General features: G+C 42.7%; 1 protein-coding gene across 1 annotated transcript in view; it reads right to left on the reverse strand.

The window, feature by feature from the left end:
- Positions 1 to 16,667, reverse strand: part of LOC135524993 (otogelin-like protein) — a 64,428-nt gene that overhangs the window by 42,122 nt on the left and 5,639 nt on the right. The window contains exons 5-24 of the mRNA XM_064952790.1: positions 13,092 to 13,184; positions 11,031 to 11,307; positions 10,126 to 10,331; positions 9,500 to 9,624; positions 9,254 to 9,360; positions 8,936 to 9,042; positions 7,623 to 7,748; positions 7,427 to 7,535; positions 7,311 to 7,357; positions 7,040 to 7,185; positions 6,720 to 6,852; positions 6,380 to 6,557; positions 6,117 to 6,241; positions 5,818 to 6,027; positions 3,419 to 3,587; positions 2,820 to 2,894; positions 2,630 to 2,673; positions 2,154 to 2,337; positions 1,245 to 1,352; positions 582 to 720 (exon numbers count right to left, since the gene is read on the reverse strand). Coding sequence (XP_064808862.1) covers positions 582 to 720; positions 1,245 to 1,352; positions 2,154 to 2,337; positions 2,630 to 2,673; positions 2,820 to 2,894; positions 3,419 to 3,587; positions 5,818 to 6,027; positions 6,117 to 6,241; positions 6,380 to 6,557; positions 6,720 to 6,852; positions 7,040 to 7,185; positions 7,311 to 7,357; positions 7,427 to 7,535; positions 7,623 to 7,748; positions 8,936 to 9,042; positions 9,254 to 9,360; positions 9,500 to 9,624; positions 10,126 to 10,331; positions 11,031 to 11,307; positions 13,092 to 13,184 — 2,708 coding nt within the window. The remainder of the gene's footprint in view (positions 1 to 581; positions 721 to 1,244; positions 1,353 to 2,153; positions 2,338 to 2,629; positions 2,674 to 2,819; positions 2,895 to 3,418; positions 3,588 to 5,817; positions 6,028 to 6,116; positions 6,242 to 6,379; positions 6,558 to 6,719; positions 6,853 to 7,039; positions 7,186 to 7,310; positions 7,358 to 7,426; positions 7,536 to 7,622; positions 7,749 to 8,935; positions 9,043 to 9,253; positions 9,361 to 9,499; positions 9,625 to 10,125; positions 10,332 to 11,030; positions 11,308 to 13,091; positions 13,185 to 16,667) is intronic.

Here is a 16,667-nt window from a genome sequence, read left to right on the forward strand (position 1 = left end):
ACATTCAACTATGTAAAGAAAAAAGTATTTCATAAGAATATTTCATTCACTCAGATCTAGGATGTGTTATTTTAGTGTTCCCTTTATTTTTTTGAGCAGTGTATGCTCCCATACTATTTCACCTCACTTCTAAATTGGAAATCCAGTAACAAATAGACTCAGTTTCTAGACTGGTTGGTACAAGAGGTTCCACGAGTCTCCTCTGAGTTAGGGAAGACTGCTTTCAGTTACTATGCCCCGCCGTCCTGGAATGACCTACAGGTCACTCTAAAACTTTATTCTTTGGTCCCAAAAGGTGAATTTAGGGAAGAAAAAAAAATTGATTATGACAAGTGCACTTGTTTTGATTGATTATATGTATTTGTTTCTACTTACTGCCCCTTTGAATGTAACTTAATTTATTTGAAATTATGTAACTGCAATTGTTTTGTGATCATGCTCACATTGCTTGAACTGCTGTTCTCAGGGCACCATTGGAAATGAAACTCTGGGCTCAGTGGGTTTCCCTGGTTCAATAAAGGTTCATAAAACACACACACACACACACACACACACACACACACACACACACACACACACACCTTGAGTAAGTAGACCTGACAGTCCGAGTGATAGTCATACTCCAGGCCGTCGAAGGTGTGGTAGTGTCTGTCGCTGTAGACTGTACATACTGCCGGACACGGAGAGTAATTACAGTTAAAATACCCCCGGTGACACACACTGGAGAGAGACAGAGTTAGGGAGAGATAGATAGATAGACAGAGGGGGAGAAAAACATACAGACAATAATAAAGACAAAGAGAAGACAGTAAATGAAACACAATATTTAGGATACTATTTTTTTCATATTAACAGCATTTCACAATCCTTAATGGAAACACACCAAAAAACAATCTTTTGGTATTTGTTTCATTAGTCCATTGTTGATATAGTCCCTAAATGTTTTGCGTGTCAGCAATCAAGTTTTCAAGATATATAACTTTCAAAATACAGAAATACAGCCGGCATCAAATTAAATCAAATTGTATTGGTCCCATACACTGAATACAACATGTGAAGATTTTACAGTGAAATGCTTACTTACGAGCCCATTCCCAACAATACAGAGTTAAAAAGTATGACAAATAATTTCTAAATAAAAAAAGGAAAACATTTTGGGACTTCATCAATAATGGACTAATGAAACAAATACCAAAATATTGTTTTTGGGTTGAGTTTTCCTTTAAGGGATGGGAGGGTCTTACCATCTGTAACAGGGGGTGTCGACGGTCTCTCCTGGCAGATACTCCAGGCCCAGCCAGGCACAGGGACAGTTCTCTGGGTAGTAACACTCCCCACGGTGCAGAACCAGCCTACACACACACATACACACAGTCGGGTAGAACCATTACAACAATCAGGGCTCAAGCATGTGTGTGCTAATAACGTACTTTTTTCTGTGTTAAAAATCTAAGCCTCGGGGGTAATATTAAGCTAACATACGGAATTGTTTTAAGATGGTCATACCATGGATCATTTAGCTATTTGATTTGGAATTTTAGGACCCCTGCAGTTATAAAAAATTATCTAAAAACATTATTTGATAAAATATTGAATTTGGCCTTTACTGCCATAGCTCATAGAAAATGCATTGAATAACACATTCCTTGCGGCACAAAACTACTTCCATACTACTTCCAAAACTACTTTTCCAACCGGTACTGGGTTACCTTTGGACGAGTCCTGTGACACTTGTGGGGGTCATAGAATGAGTCTCCCCTCCCCTGGTATTAGTTTGTACCCTAAACGGTTTGGATGTTACAAAACGGAGAACACCATCATCTTCGTGAGCCTTATCTTTCCATAGTTTGTAGGCCAAACCATTCGGACGCTACAGATGTTTTTTCATGATAAGACCGATTTTCAGGATGTCTCCAGGTCTGACAAACAGCGCTGTAGCTCTGCCACTTTCCACAGCAGATGCGGAAGGCCGACATTGGAGGATGTGTTGCATTGAGACGCAGCCCATACGAAAAAACTGATATTTCTAACTTAAAACAGATGGATTTTGATGGGGATTTTTTTATCATGTTAATTAGTTTGACGCAAGGGTGTGCCAATCGACTCCAGGTTTTTTAAAAATAGTTAAACTAACACACAGACACACACCCTACCCAGGTGGGCAGACACAGCCAGGTATGCAGGGTGTGGTGGGAGGACAGGTGAGGTTCAACATCAGGTTCCGACAGGTGAGCTCACAGGCCACACCTCCTCGCCAAGCCACCACCCCCTGGACCCCCTGGGGCTCAGAACAGCTGTGGAACACCTTTCCCTCCGGACACTGGCCTCGCTCCGGCTCTAAAACACAAAGACAGAAGTCATTCAGAAACAGAGCTTTGTTGATGGATGGATGGATGGATGGATAGATGGATGGAGAGGAAAAAAAACAAAACATATTTAACTAGGCAAGTCAGTTAAGAACAAATGATGGCCTAGGAACAGTGGGTCAACTGCCTTGTTCATGGGCAGAATGACAGATTTTTAACTTGTCAGCTCGGGGATTTGATCTAGCAACATTTCAGTTACTGGCCCCCTGCTCTAACCACTAGTCTACCTGACACCCTGAATAAGAGAGGGATGGTGGGTTTACCTCTTTCTTCTGGTACACACTCCATCCTTCCATTCCTGCAAAGGCTGTTGATGGGAGACAGAGCGGGAGAAGAGAATAAACATTTCAATCAGGGAGATTGTTTGAGGGCGTTATGTCTGTGAAGTGAACTCTCTATAACCTCTCTATGAACTCTCTATGTACCATAGCTAGTGTGTGTGTGGCTGCTTACCAAGGGCCGGCGGCGCTGAAGGACACCTCCCCTGGCTGGGACACTCCGCCAATAGAGTAACAATGACACTGAGACCTGAGAGAGAAAAGAGGAGAGGATGATGGGAGGGTCAAGTCCTATGTGTTTGACGATGATGATGATGATAATGTGCTTTTGATCAAGATTATGGTGCATACTTGCCTGACTACTCAGAATTCTTCCGCTGCTCTATGTTTGCTGCATACATCAGTCTGAGACTGCCATCACTGAAATCGTTTGTGGTGATGTCGAAATTTGGGTTGTTGTACAAAACTAAGTCAACAGCGATTTAATAATTTCTAAGCAATCGGGTATCAAAGCCTATGATGAATTTTCTAAATGCTGCTTTACAAACGTGGGTTCTGGCTCTGGCCCCACCCATCAGATTCTGGGACCAATCAGAACAGTTAGAATGGGTTTGCGTTCCAGAAATCGTTGTGGAGATACTAAGATCCAGACTCATTGCGGACAAGAAACTAACGTCCATGGACATGTCGTAGCGTTTTTTTTCGAAGCAAGGGGTTTGGGAAGCCAGGCAAGATGCATGTTAGATGATAATGTGTAAGGGGGCGGAGTCTTACGGCTGAACACAGCGTTGTCGTACGTCATCGTAGTAACTGCCCTCTGAGCAGCCACACCCCTCAGCACAGTCATCATGGTTACAGGTCTCTCCACTGGAAAGGGAGCGGCACGAGCGGCCACAGGACGACACACAGGAATGGAACAGCATCCCACCCATACACACCACCCCTACACACACACACACCTGAGTTAAACACCTCCGTCACACCACCTACACTGTAACAAATTGCTGTAACTTTACAGCCAAAAATATACAGTTAGCTACTGTAATTCTATATTACAGTGCATTACTGTAAAGAGCAATGCATTATGCGGGCTCAATGTCATTCCGCTACACTGCTGTAAAATTGTGCTGTATATTTACAGTAGCATACTGTGAATTATGGTGCATTGTGGGAAAATGTTGTGGACAGAGAAAGAATGTCTGGAAAGAATGTCATATTTGGAGGTGTGCCTTGTCAGAAGCTATATTTGTTGCACTCGTAAGTGAGAAAGCTGTACAACACAGAACACAGAAACATACCGTATTTTTGTTCCCGACAAAAACCTTTTGAACAGTAGTGGATGCATGGTATTGTTGTTTCTGGCTCATTAAAATATTTTGAGGCATGCCTTGTAAGAGGCTATATTTGTTGCACCTGTCAGTGCTGTACCAATTTAACTGAAATGTGGCAGAAGTTTCCTAACAACGATAGACAGCTGTCCCTGATTGAGAACCATACCCGGCCAAAACATAGAAACAGAAAACATAGAATGCCCACCCCACATCACACCCTGACCTAACCAAATAGAAAAATAAAACGGCTTTCTAAGGTCAGGGCGTGACAGTCATTGCCAGTTTAGACGCCTTTGTTAAGTGCATTACAAGTGGAAGTGATATAAAACACCAAATATTCATTGGTATGCTGCTGTAAAACATAATTACATATTCAATTTTATTACAATACAATTTAACAATAAAGTATTTTATTGCGGTTTTGTTGTATATGTAGTGCAGCATTCTGGAAATTATGTTGCATTATGGGAGGGGAAAAAGTTGCTGGATTATTAACATATTTTGAAGCGTGCCTTGTAAATGAGTGAGAATGCTGTACCAATTGAACTGATACAGTACATGGTAGTAGTGCTCTAAAAATTTCATGTGGATATGGAACAGATCAGAGTGGCAGGAAGTCTTAAACCTTAAAAGGTTAAGTGTTTTGCCAAGTCCTTTTGGTCTGTTTTGCCCTGTAATCACGGCCAGTTTGGAAGTCTTTGTTTAGGCCTCTAGAACAATGATGAGTGAGAAAGTTACAGACGCACAAATATCCTACCCCCAAGACATGTTAACCTCTCACCATTACAATTACATTAACAGGGGAGGTTAGCATTTTTTTTGGGGGGGGGTATGATATTTATGCCTCTGTAACTTTCTCACACATCATTATTCAGGATTCCTTCACATTAATGTAGACGTGTTAAGAAACATTCTGTTCTTATTTACAATAAAAGTGACTTCAAAATGACACAATACATTATTTGCCATTAATTTCTCTTAGGCACAAAATAATCTGAAACACAACCAAAACAAACAGCAAATACATCCAACAAATTTGTAGTCACAAGCTTGATGTAGTCATTGTATGCTATGAATATGGGGTCAAATACTTAACTTTTTAGTAATTGAATACACATATAAAGTGAAATTGTCCCAATACTTTTGGTCACCCCTAAAATGGGGGGACTATGTACAGAAAGTGCTGCAATTTCTAAACGCTTCACCCGATATGGATGGAAATACCCCCAAAATAAAGCTGACAGTCGGCACTTTAACCTCATAGTCATTGTATCATTTCAAATCCAAGTACATAGCCAAAACAACAACAAAATTGTCACTGTCCCAATACTTTCGGAGCTCATTGTATATCAAATACTACGAAACAGAAATGCTGCCCATTGTTGGGACTAGCTGCCTGCACTGTAAATATGCTACAGTTTACTAACCACTGTGCTTCAAGTAATGCACTGTACATTCTAGAAATACAGCATGTTGCTGTAGTCAGGTGTTACAGTACTTGGCTGTAAATGGGGTGGCAGGGTAGCCTAGTGGTTAGAGCATTGGACTAGTAACTGGAAGGTTGCAAGTTCAAATCCCCGAGCTGACAAGGTACAAATCTGTCGTTCTGCCCCTGAACAGGCAGTTAACCCACTGTCCCTAGGCCGTCATTGAAAATAAGAATTTGTTCTTAACTGACTTGCCTAGTTAAATAAAGGTAAAAATGTATGTTTCAGTAATTTACTGATGTCTGTGCTGCAAGTATTTTACTGTAAATGTACAGTAACCTACTTTTTACAGTGTAGACACACCACCACTACACATAGAGATATCATTCTCCAGCTCTCCACTGCCCTGACTCACCACACTCTGAGACGTGGGCCCTGTAGTTGACTGCAACATGGTGTTTGGAGCAGAGGTAAGTGTAGTGGGCCAGGGCCGTACACAGACAGGTGTTTCCACAGCGACATGCCTGGTAGCGACACTGTTGCTGGTACACACTGGGACTGACGTAACCATGGCAGGGAGAAAACACACTCCCCAACAAAACCTCACACAGAGAGGCATAGAACACTGTAAAACACACACACACACTTCTTAGCTTTTGAGAGGATATGGCTGCAGCAAACATGAAGATATATCAGGCAGTCAATGGAGGTTACCGTTGTGCTGGTTCATCTCACAGGGGTCGATGATTGGCTGGTTGATGGGGGCGGAGCAAGCAGATGAGACCCTCCAGGAGTTAGCATGGAGCTGGGGAGTCCCCTCTATCATCCCTGCTGGGGAACTATACACACACAGGCCAAAATGTCATGAATATACTTACTGTAATACTCTTTTACTCAACTGTTTCAGATAGAAATGCCGTAAACCTTTTCTCCAAAAAACATTTAGGGGTAAATATGAGAGGAAGTAGTTTCCTTACAGGAAGTCGTCCCGAAGATTTCCGTTGAAGGTTCCACAAAGGCCTAGCGTGTTCCCACGCCATTGGCTGTCCAGTTGTAGGTAGACGCGCCCACCACGGCCGTCATACTGCAGACGCAGTCCAAGCAAGGTCCTCAGCTGGACGAACACCGATGTTAGCCTCTGCACCTCCACTACATCTACTCACATAAACATATATTAAATCTGACGTTAAATAAGGTGTTCCACAAGGCTGTGTTGGGACCATTACTGTTCTCTCTATACCTGATGTTATCCGTATCATACTGCATATTATACGAAGTAATGATAGGAGTATCAATTGTAAGTTGATCGTATCGTACCATTGGTGTAGGGCAAGGTGGGAGCGGGGTTGACCCCTATAAGCACCTCCCCCTCTCGGGTCAGAGTCACCTGGTGGCTAACATTTTCATCCAGTACCACCGTCACCGACTGGATACACGCCTGCTGCTGGGCCTACACACACACGCACGCACACACACACACACACACACACACACACACACACACACACACACACACACACACACACACACACACACACACACACACACACACACACACACACACGCGATTGTTTCAGATTGTGTGCATGTTACCTATGTGAAGGTGGTATACTGCAATATGTGTTTGTGTGTGTTACCTCTGTGCAGGTGGTATACTGAACGGTAACAGTGAATCTGTTGCCAATCCGGCTCTTAACCAAGACGTACTGACACGCCCCCGGCTGCAGGAACATCCTCCCATCGAACGACGTCACAAACACATCACCGACTACTGAACACTCCGCTGAGAGACAGAGATAGAGAGAGAAAGAAGAAGGTAGGCAGGCAGGCCGGCACTCATTGAAAGGTGTGACATTGGATCATTCAGCATATGAATTTCTGATCATATGACTTGAGAGGTTAGCTCACCTGTACAGTTGTTCTCTGTGCAGTTCCACACTCCCCCCATACACACACTGTAAATACACCACAGGTTAGCAACTCACAAACACACACACACGAACAAGTCACACACACACACTCACCAGACGCTGCAGCCCTGCTCCAGAGTGTGTCCCTGTGTGTATGAGGTGCCGTGATAGACACAAGGACACTGAGACACTGCTATACACGTCCCATTCTGTAGAATCAACCCTAAAATAGTCGGACACAGAGGGTGAGATGAAGTGTGTGTGTGCGTGTGTGCATGCAACGTGTGTGTATAAATGTGTTTGTGTGTACCATCAGGGCAGTAGCATCCGTCCAGACAGTGCAAGTTGGTTCCCAGACATTCCTTGTCAAAGGTACAGGTGGGAGGGCAGCAGCTAATACAGTCTCTATGGACAAAACTCTCCTCACAACCATCATCTACGGAACAGTCAAATGAAGAACTTACTGCAGTAATAAGTTAGCTAACTGTCAATTAAAGGTTGGGGTTGATGTTATGCTCCAGAGCTTTTAGAACATTTCAGCCAAAACGGGTCCCCGTTTACATCATCCAGTTGTGTACTCCCTCATCCATTTCGTATGATATGTTTCGTCATGCAAAAGATTATTCTCATAATTTTTGGGGCAATTTGTATGATATGCAACGAATCCAATTCGTACAATATGTTGCGAATTAGTTGTGCAGAATGGGAAATAGATGATTTTTTTCTACTTAATAGTCATCCCCAGCACCAACTCAACATCAACATATGTGAAAATTGCACGTATACATGTTTTGTAATAAGAAAGATAGAGGAAGGTAAGGCTTTTCAATAACATCATCAACCAATTAGTAGGCGATTCGTAGGCAAAGCATACTTATAATTGGTTAAAATCACATGATGCACACCGATGATGTCATTGGAAACACTTATCTTCATATATATTTTTTCCCACAAAACATACAGACAGTAGACAACGTTGTACCAGATCTTCAGTTTCTTGGCAATTTCTCGCATGGAATAGCCTTCATTTCTCAGAACAATAATAGACTGACGAGTTTCAGAAGAAAGTATTTTCATCTAGCATTTTGAGCCTGTAATCGAACCCACAAATGCTGATGGTCCAGATGCTCAAGTCTAAAGGCCAGTTTTATTGCTTCTTTAATCAGAACAACAGTTTTCAGCTGTGCTAACATAATTGCAAAAGGGTTTTCTAGTGATCAATTAGCCTTTTAAAATTATAAACTTGGATTAGCTAACACAACATGCCATTGGAACACAGGAGTGATGGTGCTGATAATGGGCCTCTGTATGCCTATGTAGATATTCCATAAAAAGCAGCCGTTTCCAGCTACAGTAGTCACTTACAACATTAACAATGTCTACAATGTATTTCTGGTCAATTTGATGTTATTTTAATAGACAAAACATGTCCTTTTCTTTCAAAACAAGGACATTTCTAAGTGACACCAAACCTTTGAACGGCAGTGTAGAAACGCGCCATTTTCACATATGTTGATGTTGGGGTGGTGCTGGAGAAGATGAATATGAACTAGAACATTTTTTAAATTTCCCGTTAAGATCCTGGACTGCATGTTTAAGTTAGGTTAGTATAATGTTACTGACTGCAGGAAGGGAAGCTGTCTCGCCACTCTCGTACAGGGTATCCTACATGGCTGCAGGCTCGTGTGTACTCCACCAACGCACGACAAAATGTCTCCTCATCATCAGACCTGGATCACAGAAGACAACAGTCAGAAATACTCAAACAACAGTCAGACAACACTCAGACAACAGTCAGAAAACATTCAGACAAAACTCAGACAAGACACACACAACATTCAGAAAATAGTGAGACAACACTTAAGACAATAGTCAGCCAGAAGACAGACAGGCAACTCACTCACGCACGCACACACGCACACACACTGGGGTGTGACTTACACACAGAGGTCAGCGACACAGCTGGCCACATAGGGGTTTGGATCAATGTTATCATGACAGGACAGGAAGGGGAAGAACAGGAGAGCACTGCACTTCTCTATGGCATCCTACACACACACATACACAAACATCAACATAATACAACAAAACACAGAATATCATTGTACAGTCTTATGGCACACTGACAACCTAGGTTCAAGTAATATGTTCCAAACAGACAGACAGACACAAACAGACAACTCTTACGTCCATTTCAGACTCAGAGTGGCAGGGTCCAGTGAAGTCTATGTCCACCAGAGGACAACCTCTCTCATGGGGCAGATCTACTGACCAGCTGTTAGCAAACACTGCTGGCTCCTCTGTCTGCACACCTACACATAGACACACACACACACGAAACACGCACACACACAGTTAGGGATCCTTCCTCTAGATGCCTGAAAATAATCCAATATAATATAATAACTGTATAATGACTGTATATTAAAATAACTTCTCTCCTCTGCTCTACTTTCCTCTCTTCTCCTCTCCTCTGCTTTCCGCTCATCTCCCTTCCTCCCTCTCTTCTCCTCTCTGCACTCCTGTCCCCTTTGTACTCTTTTCCCTCTCTCCTCTCTTCTCCTCTTCGTTTCCCACTCTCCTCTCCTGTCTAGGTCATGTTACAGCACTACGGCCTCCACCTCAGTAATAATAACTATAATGGTTCCCTGTGGTGCTGAGAGGAGAAAGGTTGTGACGGAAGGATGATTGGGTGCTGAGACAGAGGATAAGAGATGGGTGGAGGAAGGAGGATAAGAGGCTGGTCGGACCCACCTGTCCAGTCTTACAGTGGGCTTTGATGAGGTGTGAGTGAGTGAGTGTGTGTCTCTCACCGCGGGCAGTGGTGAGGTCATCGTTGGGCAGGTTGTTATAGTTCCCACAGAGGCCACAGGGGGTGCCGTGGTGCTGTTCAGACATCTTCAGATATACTCCGCTCTCTCCGTCCCACGCCAGAGAGAAGCCAAACACACTCTTCACCAGAAGGTAGTCAGCCAGACGCTCTATAAACACACCTCCTATTGTTTGGGGCAGGCTCAGCCTATGCACATATGCAGGGATAGGCAAACATTTCAAAATACAATTACAAAATACCATAAAGATCAATGTATCAAAATAAACAACAAAATACATGTGTTTTGTAATGTTTTTATTTAATTTAATTGTTTTATTTAAAATGTATACATTTGCATTTAGCCGGCCGAACAGGAACAACATATTTGTACTGGCTATGACTGTGTTATGTTGTTGCTTAACTACCTTAGTTGAGCAAGTCACTCTGGATACGTGTCTGCTCAATGACTAATATGTAAATGTATGTGAAAATGAACATACCAAAAAGAACTGCAAAGCACACTGTGTATTGTTTCGGCCGGAGCTCATTAGAATAATACTCAGCATGCTTTGCAATTGTTAATTTTTACATATACAGTTATATTTAGTTGATTTAGCACACACTTTTATAACACCATAGTGCTATCAGACTTCTGATACCAGTGCAGGGTGAAAGGGTGGACACAAAATATGAACTTCTATTTAAAAAATGGTATAGAATTATTTTGTATTTTGAAAATACAAAATGCACTGGAGTGTAATTCAAATGACAAAATACTCAGAAGTAATTCAAATATTTATTTCAAAAACTGCCCATCTCTGCACACAGGCGCACACACACACACACACACACACACACACACACATTACAACAGAAAACATGCACATTCCTCCATATCTCACCCACCTGCGACCCCCCTGGTGGACTTGGTATCCAGAGATGTGGATCTCCTCCTCGTTGGGGAAGAAGAGACTGAGAGCCCTGGGACAGGAGTACACACTGCCCTCACACACACGGCTGTTATGGACCCACACTGTGTACTGTGGTGTGGCTGAGCGGCAGTCCTGGGCCAGTATGTAGGAGCAGGTTCCAGGGTAGTAGAAGTAGCTGCCATCGAACGTCTCATAGTGGTGCTGACCCCAAGACCTGCAGATCCCATCTCTGTCTTGGCCCTGGTTAGGAACTACATGCACACACAAACTCTGAGTTGTGCACGCTTATCTCAACTCTGAATTGGCATGATAGTGCGCTGGTGTGTTTGTTTGTGTGTAGGGGGCATGGGGAGGTGTGCCCACAATGCTAGCTCACTAAAAGCCGCTCAGTTACAGGAAAACCCGTCTCTGTGCCATACCCAGCCAACTACACCCACTGTCTAACAGTGTTGGTGCTCTGGTGGTACTTTAGCCAGGTAGGTACTTGGTTGACAGGAACAGTGTGTATCAGAGTTCATCTGCCACACCCAGCATGATAAACGAACAGCAACACTTCATATTCCTGACGCTAGGGTGCTTACCATTGCGCCAACAAAACCATGGTGGTTGGGTGAGGGAAACACTACTTTAGGTCTCAGGCAAGGTATCACTATAGAGCAATGGTTGCCAACCGGTCAATCGTGATTCCTAGTCGATCACCAAATATTTCTGTAGAAAAGCCAACAAATGATAAAGGCTTGCACTCCTTTTTTAGAATCATGTTGTGCTGTTGCCGGTAGGTGCACTTGATTCATGAGACAAACTCCGCCTACCTGGCGGACCGGCAAATCTGTGACTAAATCGAGTGCACCTACTGTGCTGCCCAAACGGATGGCTTAAATCGCCGTGGCTGCAGAGCTTCCGGGACCCTGGCCACAGCCAAGTTGAATAGGCTACTAGCCTACATAAGATTAAATAACTTTTAAAATCATGACCACAGAGAGACTGTCAAAGAATACAGCAAAGAGCTGCTGTTTTTATGAGTGAGTTCCTGTTTAAGTTTAAATTTAGCACTGTCACTGTTTTTATTCAACACTATTACAAAACGCGCTTCTCCATATTCCGTACAGCTGTAATGAATGAGAGGCCAAGTATCGATAGCCCTGCATTTTATTATTACTATCAGCTCATCGTGTCGATTTTAATATTAAGCTTTCTCTGGTCATAGGAACAACATTAATTTGTGCATGAGGCAGATGCGGTGCGCTCAAGTTTCGTCATCAGGTGGAAGACGATGTCCCCACTCTCTGGTCAGTCTCACCAGAGGAAAGGACGGAGAGAGCAGGGACTGTGAGAGGCCGTTGGGAAAAATAGTTTTGAAAGGTCATCCAACTCGGGAATTCCAAGTCGGAAACTCGGGCATCTTTCTAGAGCTCCGATTTTTCGACCTGAAGACCACTGACGTCATGATTTGACCTCGTTGACCATCAGATGCAGGTACCATCAGTCCAGTAAAAATAAAAAAGTGCTAAACCAACTGATCTATTTTGTTATCAAAACTTCAGTTTTGAAATATAATATGGTCTGTTTAACAATATTGGCAGACCAATCATATAGCCAATATGTTGTGATAATCTATTAGGCCTACTGTCCAAACCTCATTCCTACAAAAATGTTTGTGTGTGGTTAATGTAAAAAAAAAAATCTGAGCGTAGATCTCAACTTGCTTTTTGACTGCGAAAGTGATCTTGACTCAAGAAAGGTTGGTGACCACTGCTATAGAGGCTCTACTAGAGATACATCTCTGATGTATAGAGACCCTGTGTAGTCTACAGAAACTCAACCCTAATCCTCCAGTCTTAATCATACACACTATGGACTGGTGTGTATGTGTGTGTGTGTATGTGTGTGTGTGTGTGTGGTTATTTATGACAGTGTGGACAGCTTATTAATGGTTGCTGATGGATGTGTCAGTCTGACTCTCATGCAGGCACACACACACCAAAATGAAACATACATTGTGGTTCTAGGTTCAAGATGTGTGTGTGTTACTCACTGATCTGGCAGCGGTCTCCGAGGGCCTGGAACTGTGCACAGTCACACACACCTCCCTCCTGACACCAGCCCCCATTCAGACAGCCACAGTACTCTGGTGAAACACAGACACAATCTTTCCTCAATTCCTTAGAACTCCTCTGGAAATACATTGAGATTCACCAATTGATGAATAACTTATTCTTTACGAGAGAAATTGCTTTAACCCTTTACACTTGTGAGAATTGGCCTATATGGATAGAGACAGATTAAAATGTTTCTAACAGAAGAAATATGAGTAGCATATGCATAACCATGGTAGCAATTGAAAGGGAACACTTTGGAGATTATTGTGAAATGATCAGACCAAAGATAAGGACCAAACAGTTCACCTGACACAAGACTGAATCAAAACATTACACTGTTGATGTTACATTAACTGAACTTTTCATATTATTTGTCAACATCAAAATCAGAAAATACTCAGGATATTTAGTAACATAAGAATATTCATGGTAGTTTTGGAGTCAGTGCAACATTTTTAAAAATGACAAGGGTCCACACACCTCTCCAAAGTGTGCACAGTTCCTAAGTCATTTCAATTCTCAAGGAAAGAGCCTTCAAGTATTAGGTGCTTTTTTGAGCTCTCTTAGCTGTGTTGTTGAGGAACTGAAGCAAGCAAACGTGTTGTTTTTTGTTTGGAACACATCCCTGCATCCCCCCATCGCACAATTACTGTTGTTTTTACGGAATCCAAAAACGGTCCATTATGAACCATGAAATGGGTCAGGTGGGCATAATTTGAAAGCTTATTCAAATTGCCAACATGACTAACTAAGTTATAAAATACGGTCTTACAGTGTTTGGCTTTCACAAGGAGAAACAGATACTAATTGTGGTGCTCATAGAATGGAGTCATGAGAACATTTATACAGTTGAAGTCGGAAGTTTACATACACTTAGGTTGGTGTAATTAAAACTAGTTTTTCAACAACTCCACAAATGTCTTGTTAACAAACTAGTTTTAGCAATTCGGTTAGGACATCTACTTTGTGCATGACACAAGTCCTTTTTCCAACAATTGTTTACAGACAGATTATTTCACTTATAATTCACTGAATCACAATTCCAGTGGGTCAGAAGTTAACATACACTGTGCCTTTAAACAGCTTGGAAAATTCCAGAAAATTATGTCATGGCTTAACAAGCTTCTGATAGGCTAATTGACATCAACTGAGTCAACTGGAGGCGTACCTGTGGATGTATTTCAAGGTCTACCATCAAACTCAGTGCCTCTTTGCTTGACATCATGGGGAAATCAAAAAAAAAATCAGCCAAGACTTCAGGAATCAGGAAAACAATTGTAGACCTCCACAAGTCTGGTTCATCCTTGGGAGCAATTTCCAAACGCCTGAAGGTACCACGTTTATCTGTACAAACAATAGTACGCAAGTATAAACACCATTGGACCATGCAGCCATCATACTGATCAGGAAGGAGACGCGTTCTGTCTCTTAGAGATGAACATACTTTTGTGCGAAAAGTGCAAATCAATCCCAGAACAACAGCAAAGGACCTTGTGAAGATGCTGGAGGAAACAGGTACAAATGTTTCTATATCCACAGTAAAACAAGTCCTAAATCAACCTGAAAGGCCACTCAGCAAGGAAGAAGCCACTGCTCCAAAACCGTCATAAAAAAAGCCAGACTATGGTTTGCAACTGCACATGTGGACGAAGATTGTACTTTTTGGAGAAATGTTCTCTGGTCTGATGAAACAAAAATAGAACTGTTTGGCCATAATGACCATCATTATGTTTGCAGGAAAAGGAAGAGGCTTGCAGGCCAAAGAATACCATCCCAACCGTGAAGGACGGGGGTGGAAGCATCATGTTGTGGGGGTGCTTTGCTGTAGGACAGACTGGTGCACTTCACAAAATAGATGGCATCATGAGTGAGGAAAAGTATGTGGATATATTGAAGCAACATCTCAAGACATCAGTCAGGAAGTTAAAGCTTGGTTGCAAATTGGTCTTCCAAATGGACAATGACCCCAAGCATACTTCCAAAGTTGTGGCAAAATCGCTTAAGGACACCAAAGTCAAGGTATTGGAGTGGCCATCACAAAGCCTTGACCTCAATCCTATAGAACATTTGTGGGCAGAACTGTTAAAGTGTGTACGAGCAAGAAGGCCGACAAACCTGACTCAGTTACACCAGCTCTGTCAGGAGGAATGGGCCAAAATTCACCCAACTTATTGTGGGAAGCTTGTGGAAGGCTACCCCAAACGTTTGACCCAAGTTAAACAATTTCAAGGCAATGCTACCGAATACTTATTGAGTGTATGTAAACTTCTGACCCACTGGGAATGTGATGAAATAAATAAAAGCTGAAATAAATAATTCTCTGTAATATTATTCTGATATTTCCCATTCTGAACAATGCAGTTCAAGAAATAGAGTTCAGAAAATATAAAACTAAATAAACTAAAGTTAAAAAAAATAACAAATAAAGTAACACAATAAAATAACAATAACGAGGCTACAAACAGGGGGTAACAGTACCTAGTCAATGTGCGGGGGTACAGGTTAGTTGAGGTAATTTGTACATGTAGGTAGTGGTAAAGTGACTGTCCATAGATAAGAAACAGCGAGTAGCAGCAGTGTAAAAATAAGGGGGTGTCAATGTAAATAGTCCAGGTGGCCATTTGATTAATTGTTCAGCAGTCTTATGGCTTGGGGGTAGAAGCTGTTAAGGGGCATTTTGGTTCTAGACTTGGCGCTCTGGTACCGCTTTCCGTGCGGTAGCAGAGAGAACAGTCTATGACTAGGGTGGATGGAGACTTAGGCAAATTTTTGTCCCTTCCTTTGACACCACCTAGTATATATGTCCTGGATGGCAGGAAGCTTAGCCCCAGTGACGTACTGGGCCGTGCACACTACCCTATGTAGCACCTTAAGGTGACGAGCCATTGCCACACCAGCAGTTGCCACACCAGGTGGTGATGCAACCGGTCAGGATGCTCTCGATGGTGCAGCTGTATAACTTTTTGAGGATCTGGGGACCACCGTGTCAAATATTTTCAGTCTCCGAAGAGGGAAAAGGTGTTGTCGTGCCCTCTTCACGACTGTCTTGGTGTGTTTGGACCATGATAGTTCGTCGGTGATGTGGATACCAAGGAACTTGAAACTCTTGATCCGCTCCACTACAGCCCTGTCGATGTTAACGGGGGCCGGTTAGGCCCACCTTTTCCTGTCGTGCACGATCAGCTCCTTTGTCATGCTCACATTGAGGGAGAGGTCTTTGTCCTGGCATCACACTGTCAGGTCTCTGACCTCCTCCCTATAGGCTGTCTCATCGTTGTCGGTGATCAGGCCGACCACTATTGTGACAGGTTACCTTCACTTTCTTGGGCACATGGACTAAGGTGGTCTGCTTGAAACATGTAGGTTTTACAGACTCGGTCAGGGAGAGGTTGAAAATGTCAGTGAAGACACTTGCCAGTTGGTCCGCACGAGCTTTGAGTACACGTCCTGGTAATCCGTCTGGCCCCGAGGCTTTGTGAATGTTGACTTGTTAAAAGGTCTTGCTCACATCG

The sequence above is a fragment of the Oncorhynchus masou genome, chromosome 31, assembly GCF_036934945.1.
Source record: "Oncorhynchus masou masou isolate Uvic2021 chromosome 31, UVic_Omas_1.1, whole genome shotgun sequence".
Lineage (NCBI taxonomy): Eukaryota > Metazoa > Chordata > Actinopteri > Salmoniformes > Salmonidae > Oncorhynchus > Oncorhynchus masou.